This window comes from Genypterus blacodes, unplaced genomic scaffold, assembly GCF_046128005.1.
Source record: "Genypterus blacodes isolate CSIRO-AG114 ecotype Tasmania unplaced genomic scaffold, CSIRO-AGI_Gbla_v1 ptg000133l_1, whole genome shotgun sequence".
Lineage (NCBI taxonomy): Eukaryota > Metazoa > Chordata > Actinopteri > Ophidiiformes > Ophidiidae > Genypterus > Genypterus blacodes.
The window spans coordinates 7621288-7638374 of NW_027466935.1; the positions used below are offsets into that span (position 1 = coordinate 7621288).

At 47.9% G+C, this 17087-nt stretch overlaps 1 protein-coding gene across 4 annotated transcripts; it reads left to right on the forward strand.

Moving 5' to 3' along the window:
- The first annotated feature begins 336 nt into the window (after positions 1-336).
- Positions 337-16890, forward strand: kdm2bb (lysine (K)-specific demethylase 2Bb). Of its 4 annotated transcripts, none has more exons than XM_076163959.1 (22): positions 337-511; positions 1580-1724; positions 1810-1888; positions 2021-2067; positions 2543-2721; positions 2852-2958; positions 3672-3765; positions 4421-4574; positions 4664-4779; positions 4867-4993; positions 5127-5539; positions 5629-5715; positions 10429-10659; positions 11235-11378; positions 11451-11537; positions 11635-11748; positions 11821-11997; positions 12116-13203; positions 13289-13452; positions 14212-14373; positions 14500-14718; positions 14901-16890. In XM_076163959.1, exons 1-22 carry the CDS (start codon positions 467-469, stop codon positions 15080-15082), a joined length of 4161 nt encoding a protein of 1386 aa, XP_076020074.1. In that variant the 5' UTR covers positions 337-466; the 3' UTR covers positions 15083-16890. The 4 variants fall into 4 exon arrangements, with proteins under 4 accessions (XP_076020074.1, XP_076020075.1, XP_076020072.1 ...); XM_076163960.1 differs by having other exon boundaries at positions 11644-11748; XM_076163957.1 differs by having other exon boundaries at positions 11635-11997.
- The last annotated feature ends 197 nt before the right edge of the window (positions 16891-17087 follow it).

Consider the following 17087-nt stretch of genomic DNA (forward strand, 5'->3'; position numbering starts at 1 on the left):
ATAATGAGTACATAAACTAGTATTTCATTTTTCCTTACTGTATTGTTTTATATGACATGTTATTTTATTGCTGTTGTTTTGGCTGCATTGTTGCTTATTCATGCAAAGAGGTAAATGTATATCTTCTATATAAAGTTGTAAAATGTAGTAATGGAGCTTTGGTTCTTCATATTATCTCATATGTAAACTGTTGAACATTGGTTAGCAACGTACTTTGTTGTCAACATCGATCTTTTAGCTCTGATGTTAAGTTTGTGCTCGGTAAACACACTTAAAGGCAGCGAGCTGACACGCTGTGACGTTTCCTACAATGTTTTGGTTCTCTTTGCTGGCGATGACGTCATGCACAACAAACATGGTTCCCTTGTTTTGAAGCAAGAAAGCGTGCTAAGGGGCTCATTTGACACAGCTGCACGGGATGATGATTCACCTCCAGTGAGCTGCCGACAAACACGGACAGCAGAGGATGGCCCAGGCCGGGGAGCAGTGCGCTGAGTCCGGCCGCAGGCTGGTGTGTATCCGCCGTGTTAGAAGCTGGATGTTAGCTTGTGCACAGACACTGGCAGCTAATTAGTAAGCTAAGCTAACGTGATGGTTTGCAGCTGTTTGTCAACTCACATAGATTCCTCACTTCAGCGCGTACATTCAAAAAGACATATACTTCATTTTAAACTTTATAACTTCTTATAAGAATATTGTATTGTCAAAACAACATAATTCAGCATCAAATATAAGAATTAACATTGAATATAAACGTTCCGGAATAACGCAACTTTGTGCTTATAATAATAATAATTATGTTTACACGTGTTGGTGTGTGTGGCTGCAGGATGATGTTTATTGGTTGTAACGTAGCTTCTAAAGAAAATGTTTCCCCTCGCTGCTAAGGCAACAACACTGCATACCCCCAACAGTGAGAGTCTAAAATACACGTTTATTGAAATGAACTGGTTCAGCATTTAATTGGGCGGTTTATGGAATGAGGCTATTAATAATAACTGAAAGACACGTTCCTCCAGATCAATGCATGCTTCTTATCTTATAAAAACAACGTCAATATTTCAGAATCTTCGAATATTTTGTATTGCATCCGTGAGTCATCAGTACCTCCAAGCTATCAGACACTGTGTCTTATTGGGAGAACTGTTCTAATTATTATTTAACATGATTTATGTTAATTAGTGTTAATTAACAAATGACGAGAAATTGGTAAAATTACTGGGAAAAACACTAGAGGAGGTTTGGTGGTGGTGTAAATGGGCTTCAGTGAGGTTCTCTTCTCTGTAGCCGCCTCTCCTGTTCAAGGTCACACAGAGCTGAAAGCTTATCCCAGCTGCTCATCACAGGGCTGACACGGCTCATTCACACTTCCATTCACACCTATGGGCCATTTAGAGTCTCCATGTCCTCACTTGGTTACTTTGGCGGTGGGAGGAAACAGATACAGTCTCACAATAATGAGATACAAAGTCATAATAATGGTTGAAACGTTCAGGGGAGTTTGTTTTCACAGGTGTTGAAGATGTCATTTGTTTCAGTTTAGCTGTTCTCATGTCAATGTGATCTTTTTCACTGGCAGCGCTCCATATGCAGGAGGATGTATGATGAGAATGAGGATTTGTCTGATGTTGAAGAAATTGTAAACATCCGTGGCTTCAGTGTGGAGGAGAAGCTTGCCAGTGACCATTACAATGCAGACTTTGTCCACCTGATGGAGGGCAAAGGTAATACACTACATGTAGCACTTGCTTTTGATTAGAAGGATCCATGCCATTTACGTGATGAAAGCTTACACTCACTGCCTTGCAGACTTCACATATGAATATGTGCAAAGGGAGGCTCTCAGGGTGCCACTCATTTTCAAGGAGAAAGATGGACTGGGAATCAGGTGAGAGACCACATATGTACATAACATCTTAAACAGTTCTCATTATATTGATTAAATACACATTAGATTGCGCTTTTAGTTCATTTTCCCTGTAATACCTGCAATAGATAAATTCAGCCTATCTCTCCACAGAATGCCTGATCCAGAATTTACAGTCAGTGAAATTAAAGGCTTAGTTGGTAAGTATATCTATCTATCTATCTATCACTTTCTGTCTAATCATATATTTTGTAAATCTACCTCACGTGTGTATTTCAAATAAATTGTCATAAATTAGCATGTTAATGTGCCTATTATTATTATTTTGATATATTGCTATTGTTATAAGTACATACTATGATCAGCCAGCCACTATTCAATACATTCTAATAAGTACATTTGTATCAAGTCAAGTGCAAAGGAACTGAACTTAAATTGTTTCCCCATCTAGTGGTGAAGGTTGTGAACTACATGTATACTTAAGCTTTTATTTTTTTCATTATGAAATTAGGTACAGAACAGATTCATCTGTGTAAAACCCACAATACCAATCTGAGTTCTGTTCTGTACCCACCTAGACAATGATGGTATTAGATTTATTTATTGTTAGAGTTATAACATTGGATCACTCACAGGTTAATCAATATAGGTGTTGTGTTTTGTTTTTCCTTGCAGGCAGTCGTCGGTCTGTGGATGTGATGGATGTGAGCACTCAGAAGGGCTCTGAGATGACCATGGCTCAGTTTGTCCGCTATTACGAGTCCCCAGAAGAAGAGCGAGACAAACTCTTCAATGTCATCAGCTTAGAATTCAGTCACACCAAGCTGGAGAACCTCATCAAAAGACCCACTGTGGTAACGCAACACAGCACTCTTTACACTTACTTTAGAAGTATGCAAAGGTGACAAATCTGTAGTTAGACTCAAGGAGTGTATGTGTAATTATTCTGGTGGCTAATGTTGCAGTGTTTGGTCTCTGTCACAGGTGGATCAGGTTGACTGGGTGGACATCATGTGGCCCCGAGATCTGAAACAAAGCCAAACAGAAGCTACCAACGTGATCTCAGAGATGAAGTACCCCAAAGTGCAGAGGTAGGACTTCAACTAAAATTACTTTCCAACTTCATCAAGCTGTAAATAAAAATACAAAAGCTTCCTCGGCAGTAAATATAATCTTTTCCCCCCAAAATAAATCTATCATATATTCCCTCCATCACTGTCAAGGACTGCACATAGCACTACCATGTCATCCACTTAGTGTACTGTAACCACTCCGGATTGTTGCTAGGCAGCAGAGGTTTCAGAGTGGAGGATGGGTTTTCTTTTTAATTTTATGAACAGCTGCGGTTTGACTGCATGGACACTTCTTAACCAATCAGCCGCCACCATCTGAACATCGGCATACCAACTGTGTCGTCCCTTTGAATCTGATTCACCCCGAATCACAGAAACACACTCTTTAATCATTTATTTATATCCACACAAAGAAGACTAAGGCAAGGCATTGTGGGTATAAATAGCACTGTCTTCGCCATCTGTAACAACAACTGATAATAGCTGTGGTTGAACAGTTTTTAAACACACGCATTTTTGAATACCAGCTTAGTTTAATGATATTTCCCGCAGCTCATTTCCAGAGGAGAGACGCCCGGGTGTGAACGATCTTCCATGCCGTTCTTGCATTTCTAGTTATTCTCAAACATTTCTCCCATATCAATGTGTCAGCCTATCCTACCTTTGAGTCCTGCCTAAGACCTTTGATAAGACGTCTTAATAATTAGGTTATTTCTCCTTTTTTTCTATAGATACTGTTTGATGAGCGTGAAGGGCTGTTACACAGACTTCCACATCGATTTTGGGGGGACGTCAGTTTGGTATCATGTATTTAAGGGACAGAAAGTAAGTTGTCATTCTGTCATAAAACGTCTGATATTTGTGTCACGAGCAGTCCATCAGTATTTACTTCTTTTAAATGTCTTATATTAATCATTATTTGTCCTCTAACTTCCCTCAGGCTTGTTAGATTGTTGAAATATTGATTTACATGTAATTTATTTGACAGCTCTGGGCACTCGTTAGGCGCTCCATTATGCTCCTGTAACTAAGAAACAAATAAGAGTGCTGATGAAGGCGAATGAACATGTTTCCAGAGACAGAAACACATATTCACAAAATGTAACTGCTAACGTTACAGTGCCACCAACAGGTCGATTCATGCTTCTGTTTTTTGCATAAGTAGTGAGCGCACAAGTTCACCAAATTGAGCTTGGGCCAAACAATGGAGCCAAAATTGTAGGAAGAGATAGAACACAAATTTTAAATGGCAGAAAATCTTGTTAGAATTGAGATTTTACGACTATTTAGACCAAAACATCAAGCGGCTCCACCATCAGACTGAGCCGGCACCAGAATCTAATGGCATCTTACCTGGATCGTGTCCAACTTTCCCATCATTCCAGCTGACAGACAGATTGGTACTATGTTAATAACAGCTGATGCATCCCTTATAACCCATGAAATGCAGATGAGCTTAAAACCTCTGTTCCTCCTGCAGGTGTTCTGGTTGGTGCCTCCGACCCCTCACAACCTGGCTCTGTACGAGGACTGGGTGCTGTCGGGCAAGCAGAGCGACATCTTCCTGGGAGACCGAGCCGACGGGTGTCAGAGGGTGGAGCTTCGGCGAGGATACACCTTCTTCATTCCGTCTGGTCAGTTAGCGTCATCGGTGCCGGATTGTCACAGAAGCCGGTTTGATGAACCTCATGTGTCCTCGCTCGTGTTCTTTATGCTCCTGCAGGGTGGATCCACGCCGTTTACACTCCCGAGGACACTCTGGTGTTCGGAGGCAACATTCTGCACAGCTTTAACATTCCTATGCAGCTTTCTATTCACGAGATCGAGAACAGGACCAAGGTAGGGTGTGGAGAGTCACGTATCTGGTTTGTTTACGCCTCCCTCGCTGAGATCGGGGCTGATTTCAGTCTTGTCTGATGCATTCAGGTTCACTCCAAGTTTCGTTTCCCATTCTACTACGAGATGAGCTGGTACGTCCTTGAGAGATACGTCCACTGCCTGACCAAACGCTCCCACCTCTCTCAGGACGCCCGCAGAGATCCTGTACTCACAGGTGAGAGACACTCCACTCGTGAGGACATGTTGTCTTCTGATTGCTCCTTACTGTTAGAATATACAAGAGGGTAAAAAAGGTGCAGGTGCCAGATAGTTCACTCTTTTTGTCTCCTCTCTCTTCCCCCTTGCAGACTATGAGACAAAGGCGAACACAGAAAGTCCCTCCTCTGATTCAAGGAGTCTGGACTTGAATGAAGACTCGTGTGACGCTCAGGTCAAGGACGAGCACGGGGAGAAACCCGAGAGAGTCGGCCAGGATGGCGGCTGCAAACTCAGCAGCTCCCACAGTCCACAGCATCTCAAAGGTGTCTTCGTCTCCGCGGACTCTGAGGACAGCTGTCACCCCAGCTCTGCCTCGCTGGACTTCTCCAAAACCCCCTGCGACTCTCCCGGCTCGGAGTCTCCTCTTAAATGGATCCACCTGACGGAGTTTGAACTGGACGGCCTCAGGATCCTGGTGGAGAAGCTGGAGTCTCTCCCCGAGCATAAGAAATGTGTCCCGGAGGGCATCGAGGACCCGCAGGGCCTGCTGGAGGACATGAGGGTGGGAAAACAGCGAGATGAGATGACGACATGTTCCGGTTTCCTCGACGTGACTCTGCTCTCTAATGTCTTTATGCTCCTCTTGTCCAGGTCGTCTTAAAGGAACACGCAGACGACGACCCCAAGTTAGCGATCAGCGGCGTCCCCGTGGTGCTCTGGCCCAAGAAAGCTATAAAGGTGAGACGTCGCCAAGTGCGCCTCAGTGGCTTGTGGGTAATTTGCATCTTCTCCCTGTTTCTACTGCGGGTGAAGTGAAACTCTGAAACAGCAAATAAGGTTTTGTGAAATGAGATTGACAGCAGCTGGAGTGACATGGGGACGCGGTTAAGTTGCCAGTTTGCAGAGCGGTTAAGAAAAGAACATTGTGATGGGACGCGGTGTTAAATCAGGACAGCGGCGTCCTCTCTCATCTGGTTCTTCCCTTGCCAGCCTCGGTCTCTCCTGTTGTTTCCGTCTTAATCCTCTTCCCCCTCAGAAACGCTCGTCCCATTCCTTCCCTCCAGCAGCAGACGCACCTATTTGCATAATTTTGTTCTTAACGGGCTGCAGCTTTGCCTAACAAAGTAAATAATGAGATTTCTCTCGGATTTTTGTTTCGCCGCTCTTGTGTTCCTCCACATCACAGCTGGATGCTTCGTCTGCGTTGCGTCGTGAGTTAACACACTTGAGTTTGTGCCGTGGATCGCTAATGGAGCTCTGACGGGCCGTTTGAAGCCTGAGCCGAGTTTGTATGCGCCGTTACTTCCTCACACACACACGGACACACACACGATGCAGAGGATTTCAGTGTTTACAGATTTTCCACTAGAACACATTTGACAATTCTGTAAAATCAGTCAGGAGTCATACAACAAACAACTGAAACTGTTCTGTACAGTTATAGAGAAAATACCCAATAATAAAAGTATTTCACAAATTAAATAAACCTACAAAAACACACACAAACACTTACTTGTACTTCCTATGTACTTCACATTTCACAGTGAATCTGTAGCAAAGATACTAAAGTTTCCCCGAACTGAGGCGGGAAAAGTGAAGCCATGTAGCTTCAGAGACGCAGCGGGAAGCAAACTGTGATATTGACGTTTAGCTGCAGCTCCGTCTGTGCTAAAGAGGTTTACACCACAAGAATCAAATGTGCTTTAGATAAAGAAAAGAAAGATGTAAGTAGAAACGATTTCTCCTCCGGTAGCGTCTTTAATTTACCTTAACGACCTGCGTGAACGAAAACAGATAGATCGTGTTCAAGTGAAATGGATCTGTGTGAGGAGGAGGAGGAGGAGGAGGAGGAGGAGGATGTGTCTGTGTCTGCATGTTGTTGCGTGGACGTGTGTTCACTCTCTTCATCGCCCCTCCACCCGTCCCACCAAAGGCCAGCTGCCGGTCGTGGGGCCTCTTTGTGTTGCTCTTTTGTAATGAGATGCCATCTGGCTGTATTGGCTGCGTGTGTGTGTGCATGTGTGTGCTGCTGCGCTCTCTCTCTCTCTCTCGCTCGCTCGCTCGCTCGCTCACTCTCTCCCCGTGACTCTCACCGCGAGTATGACCACGCCATCTCTGCATCCTCCCCTCTCACTGGCGGGGAGGCAGACACCCACCCGGCGTATGCGGGGCTCCATCACGCGCTCAGCGGCTTCCCATTGGCCCCTCCGCCTGGCAGCACCCGTCCTCCCTCTGCCGGGGAGCCGGTCCGTATTAATTGGGGCGGGCTCCTCCAGCTCCCCTACATCTGCTCGCTGGTATTGTGGAGCTGTGGAGCAGGAGGGAGGGCTCGCAGGCCAGGCAGAGGCAGCAGGAGTGGAAGCAGCAGCAGCAGCAGCAGCAGCAGGAGGAGGCGGAGGAGGAGGAGGAGGCGGAGGAGGAGGCGGAAGAGGGAGGCTGCAGCCATGTCATGTTTGCTGTGAGCCGCACGGTGCGTGAAATCCAGCCATGGCCATGTCGCTGAGCGCTGACGATGAGGACTACGACTCTGACTCTGAGCAGGTTAGCACTCCAACCCCCCTCCCCCTCCCCCCCCGAGCAGGCAGACAGGCAGCGCAGGCGGCACAGCGAGGGCACCAGAGGAATGCTGGTGTCAAGGCACAGATCAGTGCAGCATCACAGGGCAGCGAGGAAATGGAGCTACCTGGAGAGACAGGCACAGATTTACTAGACCTCTGTGCTCTCTCTCTCTCTCTCTCTCCCTCTCCCTCTCCCTCTCCCTCTCTCTCTGCTTTTTGCCCTTTATTGTTGCAAGGTTTATTGATAGCTTTGCCTGTGTGTGTGCATGTGTGTGTGCTGTAATTATAGAGCTCAGACCCTCGTGCAGTTATTGGTTGTGTCAGAGGAGAGCGGACCCTGGACTCTTCATGATGTCGTCCAGAACAATGTGAAGTTTCCGTGCAGCATAAACAATCTATACGCGGTTCTGTTATCGTTCCCTGTAGTAACTGTGCAGATTGATGATGAGATGGAGCAACACACAGCAACAAAAGTGTGTGTGTGTGTGTGTGATGTGTGTGTGTGTGTGTGTGTGTGTGTGTGTGTGTGTGTGTGTGTGTGTGTGTGTGTGTGTGTGTGTGTGTGTGTGTGTGTGTGTGTGATTTACATCCCTGCTCCCATGCACCTCTGAGCCACGCCCCCTTAATTGATCCTACAGCCTAATCTTGTGAAAGCAGATCAATCAGGCCTTTTAAGAGAGCGATTCCTCTCTCCGGTTGTGTAGGTGTACCTGTTCTCCCTCTTACGCTTCCCGCTCATGGCCAGCTCAGCGTTTCCGTGCAGCAACATGGCAACGACCGAGCTGCCAAACTTCACTTAACGGCTGAAAATCTGCCTCCACATTAGAGAAACGGTGAAAGGACAGAGTGAATGTCAGCGTTTCATCCTGCCAGACGTCTTTAGCGGCTTTGTGTTTACAAGTATATTGGAGTTTCTCTGCACATCCACTTTGTCGTAATTAACATGAGAAACAATCCCGACAGGAAGTTAAGCAGTGATGAAGATTTTAGCTCACGAATCATCTGACAAACCTGTCTGTGTAAACACGACGCACAAACAGGGCCGGGTTTGTGACCCGGGCCTGTTTTGTGTGTCGTCTGTAATCTCTCCCGCGCTCTGGACGCGCTTGTCTTCCTGTTCACCAGCGTGTTAGAGGGGGGGAGGGAGGGAGGGTTTGACGCTGACAGCTCGAGCAGCGCGGCGAGGCAAATCGATTCCCCCCCCGCCGCCGCCGGCGCCCGGCATCAGCTGGAGGTATTCTGAGGTGACGAAGGTGACATTTCTACCAGCTGATACCTGCTTTGAAATGAGACTCTTATCAAGTCGCCGTCGCCACGTGGGGAACAGGAAACGTAGACGCGTAGGGAGAGCGAGAGGCGGAGAGGCTGCACATTTCACCCAGAGGAGCTCCTTTTTACCTCTCCTGTCATTTTCACTCTGATATGGTGATCACCCACTTAGCTGGGGGGGTCGGGGGTTGGGGACACACACACACACACACCACGTATTGGATCACAATCTGGACAGTTGTGTGGAATCTGAACGCTTGTGTCGCTTCCTCTCTGACTAAAGGTGCAAACCCAGCCAGGTATTGAACATCAACTGAGGTTTCATTTCAGTATTCCTACCCTGACAACCCCGCCGCCCCCCTCCTCCTTCCCTTCCTCCACAAATATCCTCTCTAATCCCGTTTCATAATCACAAATCTGTTCATTCCCCAGTCTGTTTCGTGGTTATTTCACAAAACCGAAAACAGCGTTCCGATGTGCCAAAGATAGAGCTGCTGCTTTCCTTTCCAGTTTGCACCGTCTCATTACAGTTCTTATTGGTTACAAGTCTCAGTGTGTCATAGTCTGTTCTGGTGGGGAACGGGGGGGGAGATGCGGCTGTTGCTATGCTGATGCTGGAAAAAAGGCAAAAAAAAAAAATCTGCACTGCCGATGTAACTAAAGAAATCAGATCTTGCTGCACTTCCTCTCTCCCTGCGTCCCAGCGTTGCAGTTTTAATGTCGTCTCGCTGCGTTGACAGCGTGGCGTTTTTCCACTTTTCTCTGCCGCGCGTGGATGCGGAGGAGGGGAACGGAGAGGAAGAGGAGCAAGCGTGTGTAAAAAAACGCACACAGGCAGGAGCGATGGAGATGAAGCGCTCGTCCTCCTCCTCCTCCTCCTCTTGTTTCCCGGGCTCTTGTTAAATAAGAGCACGTTCCATGTGTCCTGCTGTGAATCACACTCCTGTGCGTCCCCGTGATCCGTGTGCTCCTAAGTGTGCTCTGCCTTTGAAGTAGAGAGGGAAAAAGAGGACGAGCGAGGAGCTAAAATTGGAAAGTGGCCTCCAGGGACTTTCAGGATGTGTTTGTTTACTGTTTACTGTGTGCGTGTGTGTTAACGTGTGTTTATGCACTGAGCTTCCTCCATCTGAGGTGCGTTTGCAGGCACATACTGTGTGTGTGAAGGCAGGTTCTGTTTCCTTTTGTCTGTGTCTCTCTGTGTGTGTGTGTGTGTGTGTGTGTGTGTGTGTGTGTGTTTGTGTGTGTGTGAAGAACTATTGACTCGGAGCCAAGAATAGCAAAGAAGAGATCAGGTATTAAGTCGGTCACTCCTTCATCTTGATCACTTCCTTTGGCAGAGCGTTTGTGCTTTTCCATACCAGCCTCCTCCATGACATCACCAGGATCATGTGACGCCTCATAACACCAGCATGAAGTGTCACTTAAACAAATCAGTTGTTTATTAAAAACTGCATCATTGCGCAGTGAATCTTACGAAATCAAATGATGCAGGTTCACTTTCTCCGCTTCACCTCGCTCCCCATTCTGCTCCACATCAGCAGGAACGATGCTTAAAATGTGAGAATGAAATACGCGTCGTCGTTGTTTCCTTTTGGTACCTGACCTCCTCTCTTTCCCTTTTCAGCCACGGCCTCCCAACCGGCCGAAATCTAAGATGGCGTCATCCCCCGCGTCGGCGGTCAAGCTCTCGTCGAGTCGAGGGACGTCGGGCGCCAGGAGGAGACGGACGCGGTGTCGTAAGTGCGAGGCGTGCCTGCGTACGGAGTGCGGCGAGTGCCACTTCTGCAAAGACATGAAGAAGTTTGGCGGCCCGGGACGCATGAAGCAGTCGTGCATCATGAGGCAGTGCATCGCTGTGAGTTCCTCCTGTTCACTGATGAGGGAAACGCCACGTCCTCATATGAGAAAATAATGGATCCGGGGGGAGGAAATGTGGCTCCTGTTTGCTCTGTGGCTCCACTTCATCCATTATTTTGTCGTATCTGGACACCTTGTCATGATTCATCCTTTGCGTAATGCTTATACAAGTAAGTCACACATTTCTTCATCATTACACTCAGGCCCTAGACAACCATTCAGGTGCGCCTTTAACACCATGTGACCACTAGATGGCAGCAGAAACTAAAGATCTGTTGGGAAAAAAAATGCATTTTTCAGACAGGAACCATTTTTATATTTTTACTCATTTATAGCTGGGTGCTTAGTAGGGCTGCAAATAATATAAATAATAAAAATCATCATCATTTTGTTGCGATGGTGGTGACTCAGCAAAGTGTAAGCACTTTCTCCAGCGTCTGAGCTCCACCCAGATCAGCTCCGCCTCCATCCAAATATGGATTTCAGTTAATGCCTCCTGATCTAATAAAGAGAGAATCACTTCAGTGTTACTCCTGATCCTCATCCGCAGCCCGTTTCATGTGTTTCCTCCAGCCGGTCCTGCCCCACACGGCCGTCTGTCTCATCTGTGGAGAAGCAGGGAAGGAAGACACGGTGGAGGATGAGGAGGAGAAGTTCAACCTCATGCTCATGGAGTGTTCCATATGCAACGAGATCGTTCATCCAAACTGTCTGAAGGTCAATCTGACAACATTAATGCTACAATATTGTTCTTTGGCTGATTTCTAATCGTTCCTTCAACAATTTCAGGTCAAAGATTCCAGCGGAGTTGTCAACGATGAGCTGCCAAACTGCTGGGAGTGTCCCAAGTGCAACCACGCCGGGAAAACAGGCAAAGTAAGGATCTGTATGGAGAAAACATTCAAACTGTCCAGCGTCTCGGAAAGCAGGGACAGATGAAATAAAGTTGTTTTCTTTTTCTTTCCACCTTTTGGCCTCAAAGCAAAAAAGGGGTCCAGGGTTCAAGTACGCGTCCAACCTCCCCGGATCCCTGCTGAAGGAGCCGAGGTTAAACCGGGACCCCAAGGAGGAGCCGGAGCTCTCCATGGTGACCCCACCGCCGCCGCCGCCGCCGCCTCCTACGCCCGTTCATACTCTGACTAACATCTCCACTCTGAAGAGGAAGGCGGAACGAGAGGAAGCGCCCAAGAGGAGAGACGAAGAGCCCCCGAAGAAACGTCTCCCCTTGCTGTCCCTGGACGGCGGCGCGGCCCGGCCGAGGCTGGAGGAGAACCCGCTGAGGAAGAAGAGGAAACTCTTTGACACCAACGAAGAACCGGTGCTTGTTAAAAAGAAGGCAAGTCACGCAAAGTCCATCAGAGTGTGTGTGTGACAGAATGTGTGATGTTGTGCGGCGACTAATGACGTTAATGTTGTTGTTGTTGGTTCTGTTTTGATGTGTTTGGTCTCAGAAGAAGCTTTCACGATCCGACGATCCCACGATGACACCGAAGCTGCTGCGGCAAATCAAGACAGAGAACAATCATGGCGAGGAGGAGGAGGAGGACCGAGAGGATCGGGACGAAGATGATGGGTTATCCCTGGAGAGAATCCTCTCCAGGGAGAACCCGAAGAGGGAGTACGACGAGGAGCAAGATGAAGATCAGGAGGAGGACGAGGAGGAAGAGGCGACCAAAAAGGTGAGAGATGGCGGAGTAGAGGACAAACCTAAGGCCCTGTTGAGTCCTCTGCTGAGGACGTCGGCAGCCAGAGAGGGGGACCACTCCTCCTCCAACTCCCCCCGAGCCGGGCCGAGTGGCGAGGCAGCCGACGGCCAGCAGAGGAGTGCCGGGCATCAGAAAGCTCGTCACCCGCGGCGACGCCTCGCCAACAAGGAGCTGAGCAAGGAGTTCAACCTGGAACATCTCAAGACGGAAGACTCACTGACCAATCAGAACCAATTCTCGGTCAAAGTAGAAGACGTTCCAGCCAATCACAATCGACGGCCACTGAAGAGCGAAGACCCTGTGACCAATCACAACCGGAAGCTGCCAAAAGCGGAGGACTCGACCAATCAGGGCCGCCGGGCCCTTAAAACCGAAGATGGTCTGACCAATCAGAACAGACGAGCCATCAAGACAGAGGAGTGCCCGTCCAATCAGAACCACAGGCCCATAAAGTCCGAGCCAGAGACGGAACGAGAAGACGTAAAGCCTCGATGGCCGCTCAATAACGGCAGCAGCGACCTGGGCGACTGGCTGCGGCACAGCGAGCGAGAGGCGAACGGGACGCCCCGCGGCCACTCGCCTCCAGGCTGGAACAGGACCACGCCCGTCACGCCCGCTTGCCCCCGCCCCCTTCCCTGCCGGTCGCCGCCCAAATGCATCCAAATGGAGCGGCACGTGATCCGACCCCCGCCCATCAGCCCGCCGCCCGACCGGCTGCCGCTGGACGACGGCGAGGCTCACGTGATGCGGCGAGAGACGTGGATGACGGTCTTCGGCCACCTCACGCGCCGGGACCTGTGCGTGTGCATGCGTGTGTGCCGGACATGGAACAGATGGTGAGTGCGACACGGCTCTGCCCTATCAAAGCCCCGCCCCCCTCTTTTGAGCGTACCGTTAAACACCTGGTCTTGAACTCCACAGGTGCTGCGACAAGAGACTGTGGAAGCACATCGACCTGAATCGCTGCAAGGCCATCACGCCTCTGATGCTGAGCGGGATCATCAGGAGGCAGCCGGTCGACCTGGATCTCAGCTGGACCAACGTCTCCAAGAGACAAGTCAGCTGGCTCATCAACAGACTCCCAGGTAGGGACTGTGTGTGTGTGTGTGTGTGTGTGTGTGTGTGTGTGTGTGTGTGTGTGTGTGTGTGTGTGTGTGTGTGTGTGTGTGTGTGTGTGTGTGTGTGTGTGTGTGTGTGTGTGTGTGTGTGTGTGTGTGTGTGTGTGTGTGTGTGTGTGTGTGTGTGTGTGTGTGTGTGTGTGTGTGTGTGTGTGTGTGTGTGTGTGTGTGTGTGTGTGTGGGAAAATAAAACACTAAAGATCTCATAAAAATCTGGGTCGTTTTGTTCTTTACTGATCTACAAAAGTTACGGCAACACATTAATAATAAGTGAAGTTTGTCTCTTTACGTGAGTGTAAAATAGTTAAAAGTTGAAGTAGGACGCAGCGATTTAATGCCACACATTTGTTTTTATCACAATAAGCAGGTTCAGTAATCGCTTCCTCCTCCCGGCTCCTTAATTTGAGCTGTTTTTCTGTGTTACTCACAAAGTTCTGAGCATGATTTACTTCGCTCGTTCATACTTTACCGTAATTATGTTGCCATAGTTACTGTTGGTTTATTTCGTGACCTCGGGTTAATGAAACTCTGGAGACGGCAGAAAATGGAAAATGGGGCCAGATTGCCTCCTCGCTGATCGTGTGGGATTTACATATGTCCTCCCTTGTCCCTCATTGTCCCTCATTGTCCTTCCTCGTTCCTCATTGTCCCTCATTGTCCTTCCTCGTCCCTCATTGTCCCTCATTGTCCCGCATTGTCCCTCGCTGGCCCTTGTTGTCCCTGCAGGCCTGCGGGTGCTGCTGCTGTCGGGATGCTCCTGGGTGGCTGTCTCCGCTCTTTGCACCTCCAGCTGTCCTCTCCTGCGAACGTTGGACATTCAGTGGGTGGAGGGACTGAAAGACGCCCAGATGAGGGACCTGCTGTCCCCTCCTACAGATAACAGGCCAGGTACGCGTGTCCAAAACACCGACTGTAAGACGTCTTCCAGATCTGTAGTTTGAGTTCTTTCACTGTGGGGACGGATGCTGGACCGATAAACTCACTCGCCCTCTGCTGTCTTCACGTCTCTCGTAGGTCAGTTGGACAACAGGAGCAAGCTGCGTAACGTGGTGAACCTGCGCCTGGCCGGGCTGGACATCACCGACTCGTCCCTGCGCCTCATCATCCGCTACATGCCCTTACTGTCCAAACTGGACCTCAGCTACTGCAACCACGTCACCGACCAGTCCGTCAACATTCTGACGGCTGCCGGGACGACGACCAGAGACTCGCTCACCCACATCAACCTGTCAGGTAAGGAGGAGGCGGCGAAATGTAACGGGGTTGCACGGTGGCAGCGTTCGCCTTCAATGAGGCCTCTGGGTTTTTGGGCACCGCAGATTAATCAACACGTCGAGACACGTTTGCTCGTCCCTATCGTTTGTTCCTTCACCTGTTGTGCCGCTTTCCCCGCTAACCGGTTTCCTCCTGTGCAGTGTGCAACCGGGTGACGGACCAGTCGCTGACCTACTTCAAGCGCTGCGGGAGCATCTGTCACATCGACCTGCGTTACTGCAAGCAGGTGACCAAGGAGGGGTGCGAACAGTTTGTGGCCGAGATGTCGGTGAGCGTCCAGTTCGGCCTCATGGAGGAGAAGCTGCTGCAGAAGGTCAGTTAGGGCCTGAAGGGAGCGTGTGGCGGCCATGCTACTGACCCACCACACGAGGGCGCCAAAGGACCGTGTGAGAAGGTCAGTTGGGCCTGAAGGAAGAGCGTGGCAGTAAACACAACCGTCCCGCCACAGGAGGGCGCCAAAGGACCGTGTGACTGAGAAGGTCAGTTGTTTAGGGTCTGAAGTGAGCGCACAGCTGTAATACTGCTGCCCGCGCCACACGAGGGCGCCAAAGGGCCGTGTGCTTGATTGACGCCGTACTACTGAACACACACTTGACACTTAAAAGGGAACCTGAGCTGCCAAGCCTCGCTACGTTTATTCCAGTAGAGGCGAGCAGAAAAACCACTTTTTTCTCTGGAAAGCTGCAAAAAAAAAAACAAAGTTTATGTCGTTGTTCCGCTGTTTTTCCAGAAAATCTTTGCACCTGTTTATAAGTTATTTATTTCTTCATATGGAGTGTTTAAGTACTGTATCACAACTATGTTTTTTGGTGATCATAGACTATTTTTTGTTGAAATGTAAAGTTAATAATACATTATAGAGTAATATTTTTCTATCAGAATAACGTTTCATACTCTACGTTCAGTGGGAGCACCTGTGTGCGGTACAGTAGCATTTAAAACTGATAATCAATCGGCTTTGCGGTCGACAGGCAGAGGTCCAATACGTTGCCAAACCGGATGGTAGCTGGCGTTTGTGTGTGTTTTTATATTTGATTATCGGGGCCATTTCCTATTGGACAAAGGTACAAAGAGACGTTTGTGTGTTTTCCATATAAGACACGTGACCGGACGACTCCACGTCAAGTTTAAAAAGTATTTGCACTGATAGATGAATACATGGATGTATTCACAAACGTATACCTTATATAATATGCATTGTATATAGCATATTTTTTCAAAGCTAAAATGTTATTATACTTAACAGTCTTACAGTTTTAGACACGCTGTATCTGCGTATGTTAGTCTCCACACACACACACACACACACACACACACACACACACACACACAGCAGGGAATCCTTTCAGCTCTGCATACAGCACACCCACCTATTCACATCACACACAATAGATCTAATAAACTATCCAGAATATAATCATCAGTCTTCATACACGATATTATTTCCCCCGAATTGAGACGCGTTAGATAACAACTGAGACCCGGTGATGAATAAAGAAACAACAACGTCCTGGACATGGCATTATTATTACATTTGGACAGATATTGCAGACAAGACGGTCCTCTGTCATGTCACACACACACACACACACACACACGTCCGGAGACTCTGCAGCGAGGTGGACGTCGTGTCTCTGCGTTGTGTTCTACAAAAACTTCATTTTTTAAGGACGGTTGAGTTAAATTTCTAGATTTAAGAATCGTAGCAATATGTGGCACCGTTACAAAGCATTTGCCAAACTGATTGATCTTCTGCCCACATTTAACACCTTCTTTGAGTTATAAGAAATTCCTAAATATTGGTCTGGAATTTTTTCACCAGCAAATGTTGCCGGCTGTAATTCGTTGCTTTGATAGGTTTGTATTTTAAGTTGTTTTTTTATTAAAGCAAACAATCTTGCTAAGTTTACTTTTGATACGCAGTTGAGCGGAGGGATTTACATTTCACTTTTTCAATAAAACTATACAGTGACCACGTCTGTAAGAAACGTTTAGTACTTTCATGTTAATGCTCCAGACTGTACATAATGTATACGTACATAATGTATACGTACATAATGTATACGTACAAAACTCTAGGAAGAACTACAGATGACTGTTGAGATATTAAATCCATTTAAATACTCTTAACTATGTGAATCTGCTCCTTTGTGTTTGATGTTTATTAACCTGGAAGTTTTAAAGCTGTGGTTCTCAAACTACAACACGTGTCCGGCCTTTGGTACACGAGGAGCCCCCTAGTGGTCTGACTGGAAACCTCCGCAGAGAATCCAAACCCTGTATAAATTGTGTTATTGTGGCATATTGATGAGAAGCCCACTGCGTAT

Bases quoted from the DNA above. Each gene is read 5' to 3' on its own strand.
- kdm2bb (XM_076163957.1), top strand. From the start codon at position 467: ATGGCCCAGGCCGGGGAGCAGTGCGCTGAGTCCGGCCGCAGGCTG. The intron at 13,453-14,211 runs GTAGGGACTGTG...TTGTCCCTGCAG, and splicing joins GCTCATCAACAGACTCCCAG to GCCTGCGGGTGCTGCTGCTG. The intron at 14,719-14,900 runs GTAAGGAGGAGG...CCTCCTGTGCAG, and splicing joins CACCCACATCAACCTGTCAG to TGTGCAACCGGGTGACGGAC.